This window comes from Monoraphidium neglectum (genome assembly GCF_000611645.1).
Source record: "Monoraphidium neglectum strain SAG 48.87 unplaced genomic scaffold scaffold01576, whole genome shotgun sequence".
Classification (NCBI taxonomy): domain Eukaryota; kingdom Viridiplantae; phylum Chlorophyta; class Chlorophyceae; order Sphaeropleales; family Selenastraceae; genus Monoraphidium; species Monoraphidium neglectum.
In genome coordinates this window covers 1-11846 of record NW_014012052.1, presented here as the reverse complement: position 1 = coordinate 11846, position 11846 = coordinate 1, and the positions used below count along the sequence as shown (strand labels likewise).

The 11846-nt window shown below is 62.3% G+C and overlaps 3 protein-coding genes across 3 annotated transcripts; all 3 read right to left on the bottom strand.

Annotated features, from left to right (window-relative positions):
- Positions 1-222: 222 nt before the first annotated feature.
- On the bottom strand, positions 223-1916 carry MNEG_8350 (hypothetical protein; the record flags this gene model as incomplete). The annotated part of the gene is made up of 3 exons (XM_014043179.1): positions 223-372; positions 732-1546; positions 1727-1916. The coding sequence occupies 3 exons, from the start codon at positions 1914-1916 to the stop codon at positions 223-225; spliced, it is 1155 nt and encodes a 384-aa protein (XP_013898633.1).
- Positions 1917-5766: 3850 nt separating this feature from the next.
- Positions 5767-8697, bottom strand: MNEG_8349 (DNA-damage-repair/toleration protein; the record flags this gene model as incomplete). Its single annotated transcript, XM_014043178.1, has 8 exons — positions 5767-5847; positions 6045-6188; positions 6448-6477; positions 6827-6943; positions 7104-7398; positions 7562-7632; positions 7815-7952; positions 8188-8697. The coding sequence occupies 8 exons, from the start codon at positions 8695-8697 to the stop codon at positions 5767-5769; spliced, it is 1386 nt and encodes a 461-aa protein (XP_013898632.1).
- A 901-nt stretch (positions 8698-9598) lies between these two features.
- MNEG_8348 (Chaperone protein clpB) lies at positions 9599-11824 on the bottom strand (the record flags this gene model as incomplete). The annotated part of the gene is made up of 5 exons (XM_014043177.1): positions 9599-9827; positions 10026-10293; positions 10494-10671; positions 10954-11166; positions 11483-11824. 5 exons carry the CDS (start codon positions 11822-11824, stop codon positions 9599-9601), a joined length of 1230 nt encoding a protein of 409 aa, XP_013898631.1.
- Positions 11825-11846: the final 22 nt, after the last annotated feature.

Here is an 11846-nt window from a genome sequence, read left to right as displayed (position 1 = left end):
ACGTAGCAGATATTCGTGCGCGGCAGCGGCGCATGGAGTTGAGTGGGTTGTGCTGCCACACGTCGCGGCTGTGTGAATCATTTTCTTGCTTCATTGGGCCGCATGCAAAATAACATAGCAGTTCTGCATCAGATGGTGTGGAGCTAAGCACCGGCAAGGTGCAAGGAGACAGTACGTGCGTGCGTCATGGAGATGCAACCATGCATCAAAGACACACACTCTCTAGTGGAGGCGACGCCCACGAGCTGAGTTCTTGGCAGGCGCAGGCGCGTCTGGAAGCTTGGCGGACGGCGCCATTTCGCCGCCGGCCGCCTTGGGAGCCACCGGGAACTCGGAGATGGAACCGTATGCGCCAAACGTGACGTAGACAGTCTGATGGATGTTGGGAGGAGGGGGCCGGAAGGGCGGGGAGGGTGCACCTCGATACAGACTCCAGTGCTGAAAGAACGCAGTGGCGGGCACCTGTGCTCACCCAGAACGAGCAGACCTAAACTAATGAACCACAACTTCATTGCGATAGACAAAATTAGCGACCACCCTTGCTTCTGGGCAGCCCAAGGACAGTCAACAAAGAGATTGGAAGGAATGAGTGCGCCGGTCCATCGCCCAAAAGTGAGGACAAAATCATGCATCATGCAACGCGCAGTCAACATATCGTGCCGGACAGAATATCAACAGATCATATCCCACTGCATGTCATGATGTATGCCTTGGTTTTGCCGTGCACCCACCTTGGCGGGAGCATCGCCCTTGGGTGCAGCCGATCCCTTGGCGGGCGCGGCGGCGTCGGCGCCCTTGGCGGGCGCGGCGGCGTCGGCGCCCTTGGCAGCAGGGGCGGCGGCGTCGGCGCCCTTGGCAGCAGGGGCGGCGCCCTTGGCAGGCGCGGCGGTATCGGCGCCCTTGGCGGGCGCGGCGGCGTCGGCGCCCTTGGCAGCAGGGGCGGCGGCGTCGGCGCCCTTGGCAGCAGGGGCGGCGCCCTTGGCAGGCGCGGCGGTGTCGGCGCCCTTGGCAGGCGCAGCGGCGTCGGCGCCCTTGGCGGGCGCAGCGGCGTCGGCGCCCTTGGCGGGCGCGGCGGCGTCGGCGCCCTTGGCAGCAGGGGCGGCGGCGTCGGCGCCCTTGGCAGCAGGGGCGGCGCCCTTGGCGGGCGCGGCGGCGTCGGCGCCCTTGGCAGCAGGGGCGGCGCCCTTGTCGGGGGCGGCGTTGTCGTCGTCCGCGTCGGCGGAATCCGCAGGGGCGTCGGCGTCCTTTGCAGTGTCAGCACCCTTCGCAGGCGCGGCGGCACCCTTGGCGGGCGCGGCAATGTCAGCACCCTTGGCAGCGGGGGCAGCGCCCTTGGCGGGAGCAGCAGCGTCGGTGCCCTTGGCGGCGGGGGCAGCGCTCTTGGCGGGCGCGGCGGCGTCGGAGCCCTTGGCGGGCGCGGCGGCGTCGGAGCCCTTGGCGGGCGCGGCGGCGGCCTTGGCAGGCACGGCAGCATCGGCACTTGCGTCATCCTCATCCTCAGCGGGCTCCTCGTTCTTGGCAGGCTCTGCCTTGGCGACGGGGGCACCTGCCAGACAAGGTTGAAGTGGCCGTTGTTGGGCATTGCACGGGGGCCCGCACCACACAGGCTGGCAACCTGCGCGTCCCCTTTGGGGCCCAGTGGCCCAAAAAATGACAGGGCAGACTGCACTCACAGCTCCGGCAAAGCAGTGCCTTGATGACCTGAACATGTCCAGCCGTCACTCACCCTTTGCGGGCGCAGCAGCGCTGGCAGGCGCGTCCTTGCTTGCAGCAGCCTTCACCACGGGAGAGGGGGAGGCGAGCAGCCGGCGGTGCGCAGCACCCTCCATGGCTGGTGCTGGGGTAGCCCCTGCCACAACCAGGGCTGTTGCGGCCAGCAGCAGAAGCGCAGCGCACTTGACGATTGAGGCAGCCATCTCCTCTGCAAACTGTGAAAGAGTGGACAACGGCGTGGGGGCCGACACTGACGATAGAGTTGCCTGCATCAATACGGGGCTGCTGGCCAGGTGTGCACAGTCACCTCCATTGCAGGGGTCACCCGCCATTTTGCCCAGGCAGGGCAGTGCCGTCAGGGATCATGTTTGCAGCTGTGGCGCACGCATGGTTTTCATCCATTGCTGGTACCCTGCGCACGTCTCCGCGCCTACCAGGGGGTGGGCCCAGCACGCCTGACCAAAGGAGCTGGATGGCTGCGCTGTGGGGGATGAGCAAGTGTGTTCCAGTAGCCTGCTGAACAAACTCCGCGCTGATTGGTAGAAGGTCAATTGAACTCGTGTCTGCGCTCATCAGTGGTATCACCCGGAGGAGCCGCCTAATGACGCGATAGTGCTGATTCCCCTGGCCGCATTGATCCGGATTTGGTAGCCACGGACGCGACCCCGGGCCAGCAAACAACTAATTCTGGCGCTATTCAAGCTCGCTCGTCAGTGCAGATCCGTCCGCAGGCAGTGTGTGCGCGGCGTCACCAGCAACGACGCCACTGGAGTCAAGCGTGCACGTGCCAATGTGCTGTTGCACCACCCATGTCAGTGTAGCTGTGTAGGCTGAGCACAAGCACGGTCGTTACAGTGTTCCCTGCTGCAAGCATATCAACATACAGTTTGCGAGAAGGTCTCAATTACATACAATATGAGAGGACCTTGTATTGCGCGTGAACGCCACCACAAGGTGGGATCAATCCTTCCCACACCAATGAAAGAGGGCTGGCGATAAAGTAGATGGCCATGGGACCTGGATGCAATAGTTGTAGCCTGCTTGCCACTTCCATGTTAAGCTTTAAGGGACAAAAGAGCATCTGTCGATGGCTACGGTGCAAATTGATTCCGCTGTGGCATTCAACAGCTACGCCTGTCACAAGGGCAGCCCTCGATTGCAGATGGCTGAATGTTTGGTTCAAGCAAGACAGAAACATCTCACAGCCTGGGGGGGGGCTGGAGGCACCTCATGCTTTGCATGTATCCAGGCTTTGTTGATTCAGTTCACATATAATTGCAACCGTGTCAGATATCATCAGACGCGGCGACGCCCACGAGCGCTGTTCTTGGCTGGCGCAGGGGCACTAGGCAGCTTGGCAGGGGGCGGCATCTCGCCACCAGCCGCCTTGGGCTTGTCCTCGTACTCCACAATGCCCCTCAGCGAGTCGAAGGCAATGTATGCCACCTGCAGACATGACGTGTGGTGAATGCGCAAGTAGATTCATTGCGTTCTGGTGATGACGCTGCAGCACCGGCGGTCTTCCAATCCATAATCGTTTGCGTTTTGCTGCCACCGAGCCAAGCGATCCCCCAAATCACCATTGCATTACGTAAAAACGAGCAATCGCCCTTGCAAGAACCTTTTCAGGCAATGGTTTGCTGCATAGGCGGTTCAAGCGGCGAACTCACAAGTTCCTACGTGCAGCGGGCTCACACATCCTGCCTCAACCCCACCACCTCCAACCGTGAAACTCGATGCACACAACTCGCCTTGGGCTTGCCATCTTTTGGCTTGTCTGCTGCAGCCTTGGCATCCTTGGGCTTGTCGTCAGCTGCCTTGTCGTCCTTCGTAGCAGTACCCGCCTAGGAATTGTTTTGTGGTTATACAAGGGTATGGCATTGTTGAACGTTACAGCGGGATGGGGATACCAGCGCGCCTCCCTAGCCATTTGACCTGCCCGTACCGCTACGCCGCCGAACAATACACCCACCATTTCATGTCAGGCAGGCGCACACAATTTCTGGACTGATGCAATCAGCAAGCCTACCTTTGATGGTGCAGCCACTTTGTCATCTTTGGCGGGCGCGTCCCCCTTTGGCGGTGCAGCAGAGTCTTTGGCCGGCGCTGCGGCATCGGCCGACTTGGCAGGAGCAACGGCACCGGACGACTTCGCTGGGGCAGCCGAGTCTGCAGACTTGGCGGGGGAGGCCGCTTTGTCGTCCTTTGCCGGGGCATCCCCTGTGGCGGATGCAGAAGGGGCTTTGGCCGGCGCTGCGGCGTCGGCAGACTTTGCAGGAGCGACGGTCTCAACAGACTTGGCGTCTGCAGACTTTGAGACGGCAGCCGCGTTGTCATCTTTGGCCGGTGCGTCCCCCTTGGCAGGGGCAACAGGGTCTTTGGCCGGCGTTGCTCTTGCCAGGGATCCAGCAGACTTGGCTGGCGCGGCTGCGTCTGCAGACTTTGCAGGGGCGGCGACGCTGGCAGCTTCAGTGTCCTGCAATGTGGAGTTGGTGGGCTGAAGTCAGTAGATTCGGGTTTGCAAGGGCATTGTTGGGTGGCGCCAGTAGTGCGAGTAAGGCCCGCTCTGCACAGGCACCCCCCCTGGCAACAACACCTCGTAACAATCACATGTATGTGTGCCCCAGCTGCGGGCCTTTGATGCTGATCAGCAGTCTCCATGCACCGCACCTTTTGGGGTGCTGCTGCCTCATTGTCCTTGGCTGCGGCATTGCCCGTCGTCGGCGCTGGCGAGTCCTTGGCAGCAATTGCGATGGGTGCCGACTGCTTTGGTGCAGGCAAGGCGACAGCTAACTTGGTGGGCTCAGACGAAGGTGTCGCATCTTTTGCCACCGCAGGTGGGCCCGCCAAAAGGTGCCGGGGAATGGCCCTGGCAGCCGGCAAGGGCAGCGCAGCAACATCTTGCGGTGTGTGGCCAGATTGAACACAAGCTGTCGTAGCGCCGGGGACGGCAATCAGGATGAAGGTAGCAAGTGATACAGCAGTGAAGCAGGATGCCATCATGGTGTCACGCCTGGGTCGCGGGGTGAGTGACACAGGGAGGTGTTTGCGGCAGAGTTGAGTCGGCGTGTGGATATCTTAGGTAGAAAAACTGGTGGCTGCAGGAAGTCCACACGACTGCCGGGTATGTGGTGTTCTGGGATCGGGTGGTGTAGGTGGGCTGCCGGGTGCCGTACCGCCGTCCCTCTCCCGAGATGGGCTCACGATTCCGATCTGTCATCTGCCATGACAATTCAGCAAGTGACTGCTGCACAACCCTCTTGAGCACGTTCAGCAATCCCAAGGCAGATCCCCAGGGCGTGGGCAATGGTCTTGCGGGCACCCCTTACCGGGCACGGCCTGTGGCAACCGCGCGGAATTGGAGATGGCGTCCCACGGCGCCCGGTTGAGCAGCTGACTGATACAAGGAGGAAAAATGTCGTGTACGCTAGGTGAATACCGGTAGTGTCGGTTGGAAAAATAGATCACGTATGCCTGGGAATCGAAGAGGTGGCGGCATCCTCTCATCCTCGCCTCACACATTCACGCGAGGATATCCAATGGATTACGGTAGTGCGGCTCGCCCAAGTGAGGACCTCTACATCGAGCAATTTCTAATGAATCAGCACTTTCAGAGCCTCCACCCAACAGGCGTGTCACTGACCCTCTTGGCAGTGGGTCCTTTGGTGCCAGCAGGCCGGTATGGTATGGGCAGCCATCCATGGGTTTAGCCAGCACAGCAAGCTGAAGAACACGTACAAGATGACTCGTGCTGCCTACAAAAATCGCTGAAACAAAAAATGTACCCGAAGCACCTCCTGAAATGACCGGCCCTTGTGTCCATCGCTGCAAATGCATTTTCACAACATGCGGCAGCCAATGAGTCAACCAACTTTCCTTGGCATCCCGCGACTGGCTGCCACATGCAAGGATGCTGTTGACAGCGTTGACCTGCCATAGAGGTGTTGCCCGGCCACGCGCAATAAAGGACATCTGAGGCTTGTTACTTGTGTCGGTCGTGGCGCACTGGCATTGCGTCGGTTGCACACCCGGATGGGCTTGCAGTCACAACCATCAGCCCTCCCCAAACTCGCCGGGCGCGGGCGCAAGCTCCTGTCGATCAAAGCGTTCCTCAGGGAAGAATGCCACCCGAACCTGGCAGTGGTTGGAATCAGGGGGCGCGGCGCTGGGGTTGGTGCTGGGGGGAGGGCGCGGTCGTCGGAGGTAAAGACACCCGCACCCAGGCACCCCCACAATGGACCCACACAAGGGTAGGGAGTTTTCAGGACATGCCACTGATGCAGCCTGGGAAGAGGCGCGAAGGGGAACAACAAGCCCCACAGCGCGCGTACCTCTTTTCCGCCAAAGAACCTGCCCTGGAGGTCTATGTTGGCCTTTACTGCAGAGTCGACCCGGTCAAAGGCGACAAAGATGCGGACCGCTTCCGCGGGCTCGTAGCCTGGACTCAGCACCTCAAAGATTTTCACGTCCACCACCTGCGAGGCACCGGGCAGGAGTGCGCGGCACGGTAGATACCAGGGGGGGGCTGTGGGTGCGGCAGCTGCAGGTGGTGACAGAGGGGTGTCAACGATAGAAAGACCTCAAGCACCCCAAGAAGGTTACCTATGAGTGCCGTCGCCGGGAACCCGCCAGGCTCCTCAGGCACCAAGCCTCCCTTCCCCACTCCCATCACCACCCCACCCCACTCCTATCCCCACCCCAGTGCCCCCGGCTTGCTTATCCATTCTGTCCCACCTGACCGTACTTGGACAGCTCCAAGCCAACCTGCACCGCAGCATACGGCCCAGCAGGGGGATCACCTCAGCACGGTGGAAGCTGCCGACACCGGCAGGCCCAACTTCAGCGCTTCCACCCGCTTCTCCTGGCAACCACCACTACTGCTTCATATGCAACTCCACCCCCCATCAACACATGCACACACACAAACACACCACCACCTTGGAGCCCACACCCACCCACCATCCCCTATGCATATCTATCCCGAACAACAACAGCAGCAGCAAGCAACCCTTTTCCGCCCGTCATCCTGCTGCAACATGGCATGCCAATCCGCAGCACCCTCGCCCCACCTCAACCCCCCACCCCCACCCCACCCCACCCCTTGGGCGCGCACCTCTTCCTCCAGGTCCTCATCCACCTGCCCAGGCCCCACCATGTTGCGCAGCACGAGAACACGGCTCGGGGGGCCCACAAGCGCAGAGCCCACACGCGGCCGCTTGTCGGGAGGGCCCTGGCAGTCGGGAGGAGTCGCGTTGCCGCCCGGGGGGGGATCACAGCCAAGCTGCTGCGTTGGCCTGGCTAATGCCGGGGCAGGCAGGACCTTGGGATGCCATCGCGCCGGCCGCCGACCAGGGCAGTCCCAATGGCCTCGCTCATATAAAGGGGCGCACCTCTCCACCCTCCTGCCGCGGTCTCTCTGGAGCGTTGACAATGACTGCCGCATGGTCACCGCGCTTCTGGGCAATGAGCGGCGTAGATATGCCCTGGCGATTGCGCCCCAGGCCTTCGCCCTCACGCCAACCCATCTTCTCCAGCAGCTTCTGAGCCAGGCCCAAGCCCTTGGGGCCACCCGGTCCTTCGGCAGCGGCTGCTGCTGCTGCTGCTGCAGCGGCAGCGGCGGCTGCTGTTGCTGCTGCTCCGGCTGCGGCGGTCTCCCCGGGTCCGGTGGCTCCAGGGGGCCCGTTTCTGCATGACGAAGGGAGGAGTGCAGCCCCAGCAAACTCTGGGCGCAAAACAATGCAGCTTTTGTAGCCAAGCCAATGCTGGTGTTAGAGCCCAGCGTATCTCGCAGCCAGCGGCTCTGAAACCATACATGACCCTGAGCGCACGCAAGCATGGCCGCCCCCACCTGCTCAGCCGGGCGCGCGCCGCAAACGCCTCCTCGCCGCTCAGCTTCAGCCGCCGCTCCCGCTCGTCCGCCTGGTGAGTGGAAGATTCAGGTGCTTACTGCCGGGCTGTGGCGACCAGCTGCATCATTACCAGCGTGGAGGAGGGACCTGCACCACCGCCAAGCTCAGACCACCGTGCTCTCAGCAGTCAAGGGCAAGAACGCCCCTGTTGGCCTGGGACAGGCGACGCAGCCACAGCAGGCGGTCACTCACATCCAGGGCGCCAGAGGGCTCCTGCTTGACCTGCGCCCCCTCGCCCGCGACAGGGGCGCCGCGCTCCGCTGACGGCCGCGACATGGCCAGGACCGCCGCAACTGCCTCGGCCTGTTCCCGCTTCCGCCGCTCCGCCTCCTGTAAATTGGCAGCAGGGCAAGATGATGGGTGGCAGGGCAAGATGAACACGCATTTTGTGTGATGCTGCAAAGGGGTGCAGGCGCCCAGGAGCAGTGCACGCCACCAGGTGCACGCCACCACGAGACAGTTCTAGAACCTGCACATGGCGTCCCCCCACAACCGCCTCAACCACAGCAATCTCAAACCCTCCAGCCCCCGCCACAGCCGAGCAATCCGGCCCAGTGGCGCCCACCAGCTCCGCCTCCCGCTGCCGCTTGACCCGCTCCGCCTCCTCCTCGGCGTCGCGCCGTTTGCGCTCCCTCTCGCGCAGGACGTCCTCGTAGTCATTGGGACGCGAGGGGTCATACTCATCGGCTATAGGTTCACCGTGGGTGCTGAAGAAGCTCAGGGCCGACACCACAATAGGCCCACCGCCACCGCCACCGGCACCGCCGCCACCACCCGCACCGGGCTCCGCCGCATCGGCAGCGCCGCCTCTGCCACCTCTGCTTGGCGCCGCGATGGATCCCACGGGCGCAGGCCCAGGGCCTCTGCCGCTGCCACGGCCAGCCGGGCCTGGTAGCGTGCGGCCAGCAGGGCCGGCGCCTCGGCCGCCGGCGCCAGCACGCAGCACGGACGTTGGGGCGAACCCGGCCGGCTTGCGCAGCGTTGGCTGCAGTTTGGGCGCCGTGCCTGACCATCCCTTGTTCGTTCCAACGCCGTCCTCACTCTTGGCCTGGGGCAGGTCGCCATAGAGGCTCATGACCGCCACCGCCGCCCAGCAGCAGGGTGCGCCGCGCTCCCTCCCGCAGCGCACTGCCACCTCCTGGCCGCGTTCTGCTTCGCGATAGCAAATGCCTGGCTGCTCTGCCTCTCCGCAAGCCCTATCGTTATCATCTACTGTTACCACGAGGATAACCGTGCTGTTTAATGGTTTGGTGCGCGAGGCTGATCTACAGTACGCACCGCAATGTGTTGTGGCAGTGTCCGCTTGTTGTCGTATGTAATGTGATGAAGTGGTGTATACCCGATTTATCCTGGTTATCGCAGTACCGTACTCGATCAAGGCAAGCACGACGTCACCGTCGCCCGCTGCCCAATGACCTGTGTGCGCATCTGCTGCGCACTTGCGCACTTGCGCAGCTCTGCCACAACTGCCATGCACGGTCAGGATGTCAGCTTGAGCCCAGAAACGTTTTGTGTTTTACAGGCTACCAGTGGCCCATGTGACTCTGCTTGACAGCTGTTTCGCCCATGTCACTGCTCAGTGCTTCTGCAGCCCAGGGTGGGTCCGCGAATGTCGGAAGGGGCCCCCTCCTGCTCGTCCAACCTCATAGAGCTGCAAATCTTCAAGAAACATACGTGTTTCTGATGGGAATTACAAATGCACGTGAACATGCATTCAACAAGGTGCTCGTGAGGCCTAGCACCAAGTGCAGGTTTGCCGCTCGAAAACGCAAGACACTCTCACTGGAATCAACTTCTACCAGCTCAGACTCTCCAACTGCATGAAGCGGTGTGAACTCGTACAACCAACAATGATTTCATTTCAAGTTAAGGTAAGCAAAGCACAAACAACCGTCCGAGCCGCTGCTGCTGTCGCACCCTACACTCTTGTGTGAGCTCTTGAACAATTCAACCCCCCTTTCAATCTTTCGTGCTCATCATTCCCGCATCTCGTCGTCATCGTCGTCGGGGTCCTCCACCGTGTAACCCATTGGCTCCAGGTTTATGGGGCGCTTGCCGTTGGAACGCGGGGTGGCGGCGCCAGGCAGCACCGGCTTGGGCTCGGAGCTGTAGGCGAGTGTCCCCGTGATACCGCTGTAGTCGCACGTGACCGTGGTCGAGTCCTCCAGCTCGCCGCTGATGATCATGCGCGACAGGTCCGTAATGCTGAGATGAGGGGTTGAAAGCGGGGAGTGGGGGCGGCAATGAGCGTGAGTTCAGGGCCTGAGGACACATCGCTGGGTGCGCAGCCCAAGCAAGCAACACCAAACAACCTCCAGGCAGCGGCGCAGAGGAACCCTGGTGCAATTTCCAATCACCACTCCCTGTTTGCGAAGAAATCAAGATCCAGCCGACCCCGCTCACATGTGGTGCTCCAGCCAGCGACGCAGCGGCCTGGCACCGTATGCGGGCTCGTACGATGCTGCCACGGCGTACTCGAGGGCGGCGTCAGTCATGGCCAGCGTGATGTTCTTGGGGGCCAGGCGGTCGTTGAGCTCCTGCGCCATGAGGCGCGCCACCCCTATGAGCTGGCCCTTGGCCAGGGGGTCGAAGCACACGATGTCATCGAGACGGTTGAGGAACTCAGGGGGGAAGTGGCGCTTCACAGCGCCCAGGGCCAGCTCCTTGGCAGCTGCGGGGAAGCAGGGGGAGGGGGAAGGGGCAGGGGGGAAGGATACGGAGGAAAAATTGAAAGGCACTCAAAACAGCCGCCCACAGAACACCAGAGTTGAGAATCATGACGAGGCGTGAGCGAGCTGACAACACCTTAAGCTGGTCACCGCTGAGCCTCAGTGCACCCCGGACCAGCAAGCAGAGGGGGAAAATACTCACCAGCCATGGTCACGGGCGTGCGCGGGCGGCCAGCGTCTGGTGTGGTGGGCCTGCTGCTCTGTGCAACAGCTGCCTCCAGCAGGAACTGGCTGCCCAGGTTGGACGTGAGGATGACGATGGTGTTGGCGAACGACACGGTGCGCCCCTTGCTGTCCGTGACCCGGCCATCATCCAGGACCTTGGATGGGGGAGGCGGAAAGAGAGTGGCCGGTATAAGAGGGCGGCTTGGCAGAAACGTGAGCAAAGACAACAATTGTAACATTCATGACTTGCTTGCCAAGGGACCCTCCGCGGCAGTGTGAAATATTGGGTTCGCCGCGCCCTCACCACACTGGTACCTTCACCACCAATGAGCTATCAAGCGCCGTGCTTTCAGCTACACGCCAGGCACCGTGCTGGTCCACCACTCTCCACATGCCAGCCGTGCCTCGGCTGCCCCGCACCCCCCCCCTCCCCTCACCGACAGCAGTATGTTGAAGACCTCGGGGTGGGCCTTCTCCACCTCGTCAAACAGCACCACAGCGTAAGGCTTGCGCCGCACCGCCTCTGTCAGCTGGCCGCCCTCCTCGTGGCCAACGTAGCCGGGGGGCGCCCCCACCAGGCGGCTGACGCTGTGCTTCTCCATGTACTCGCTCATGTCCAGGCGGATCATCATCTTCTCGTCATCAAACAGCTGGGGTAGGGCGCGGCACGATAAAGTAAGGGGGGGGATGAAAGAGAGCGGGGTGCAGCAAGATTGTTTGCACAGATGCCAGGTACTGATGCGTCCAAGCAAGGCGACTGGCTGAAACCACAATCCAATAGATACAGCCCCCTGCCTGCCACCCAAAGGTGTTTCCTGCCGGACCCTTGGCGTCTAATAGGTGTGCCCACCGCAGCTGTAAACGGTGGGGCTACAATTTCCAACCCGCCACGGGCAGCCCTGTACCTTGAGCCCACACACACAGCCCTGGACCCTGAACATAAACCTGGCCAGGCCACCCACCCACCTGCTGCGCCAGGGCCTTGGCCAGCTCCGTCTTGCCGACCCCGGTGGGCCCCAGGAACAGGAAGCTGCTGCCGCGGTTGCGCGCCGCCAGCCCTGCGCGGCTGCGCAGCACCGCGGCCGCCACTGCGTCGACCGCGGTGTCCTGCCCCACGACCCTCTTGTGCAGCTCGGCCGCCAGGTGCATGAGCTTGTCGCGCTCTGTCTGCTGCAGCCGCGTGGTGGGGATGCCGGTCCAGCGCGACACCACCTCCGCCACCTGCTCAGTGCCCACCTCCTCCGCCAGCATGGGGTCGGCCGGCACCGCCGCACGCAGCCGCTTCAGGGTGTCGTCCACCTCGGCCATGCTGGTGGGTAGGGGGGATGGG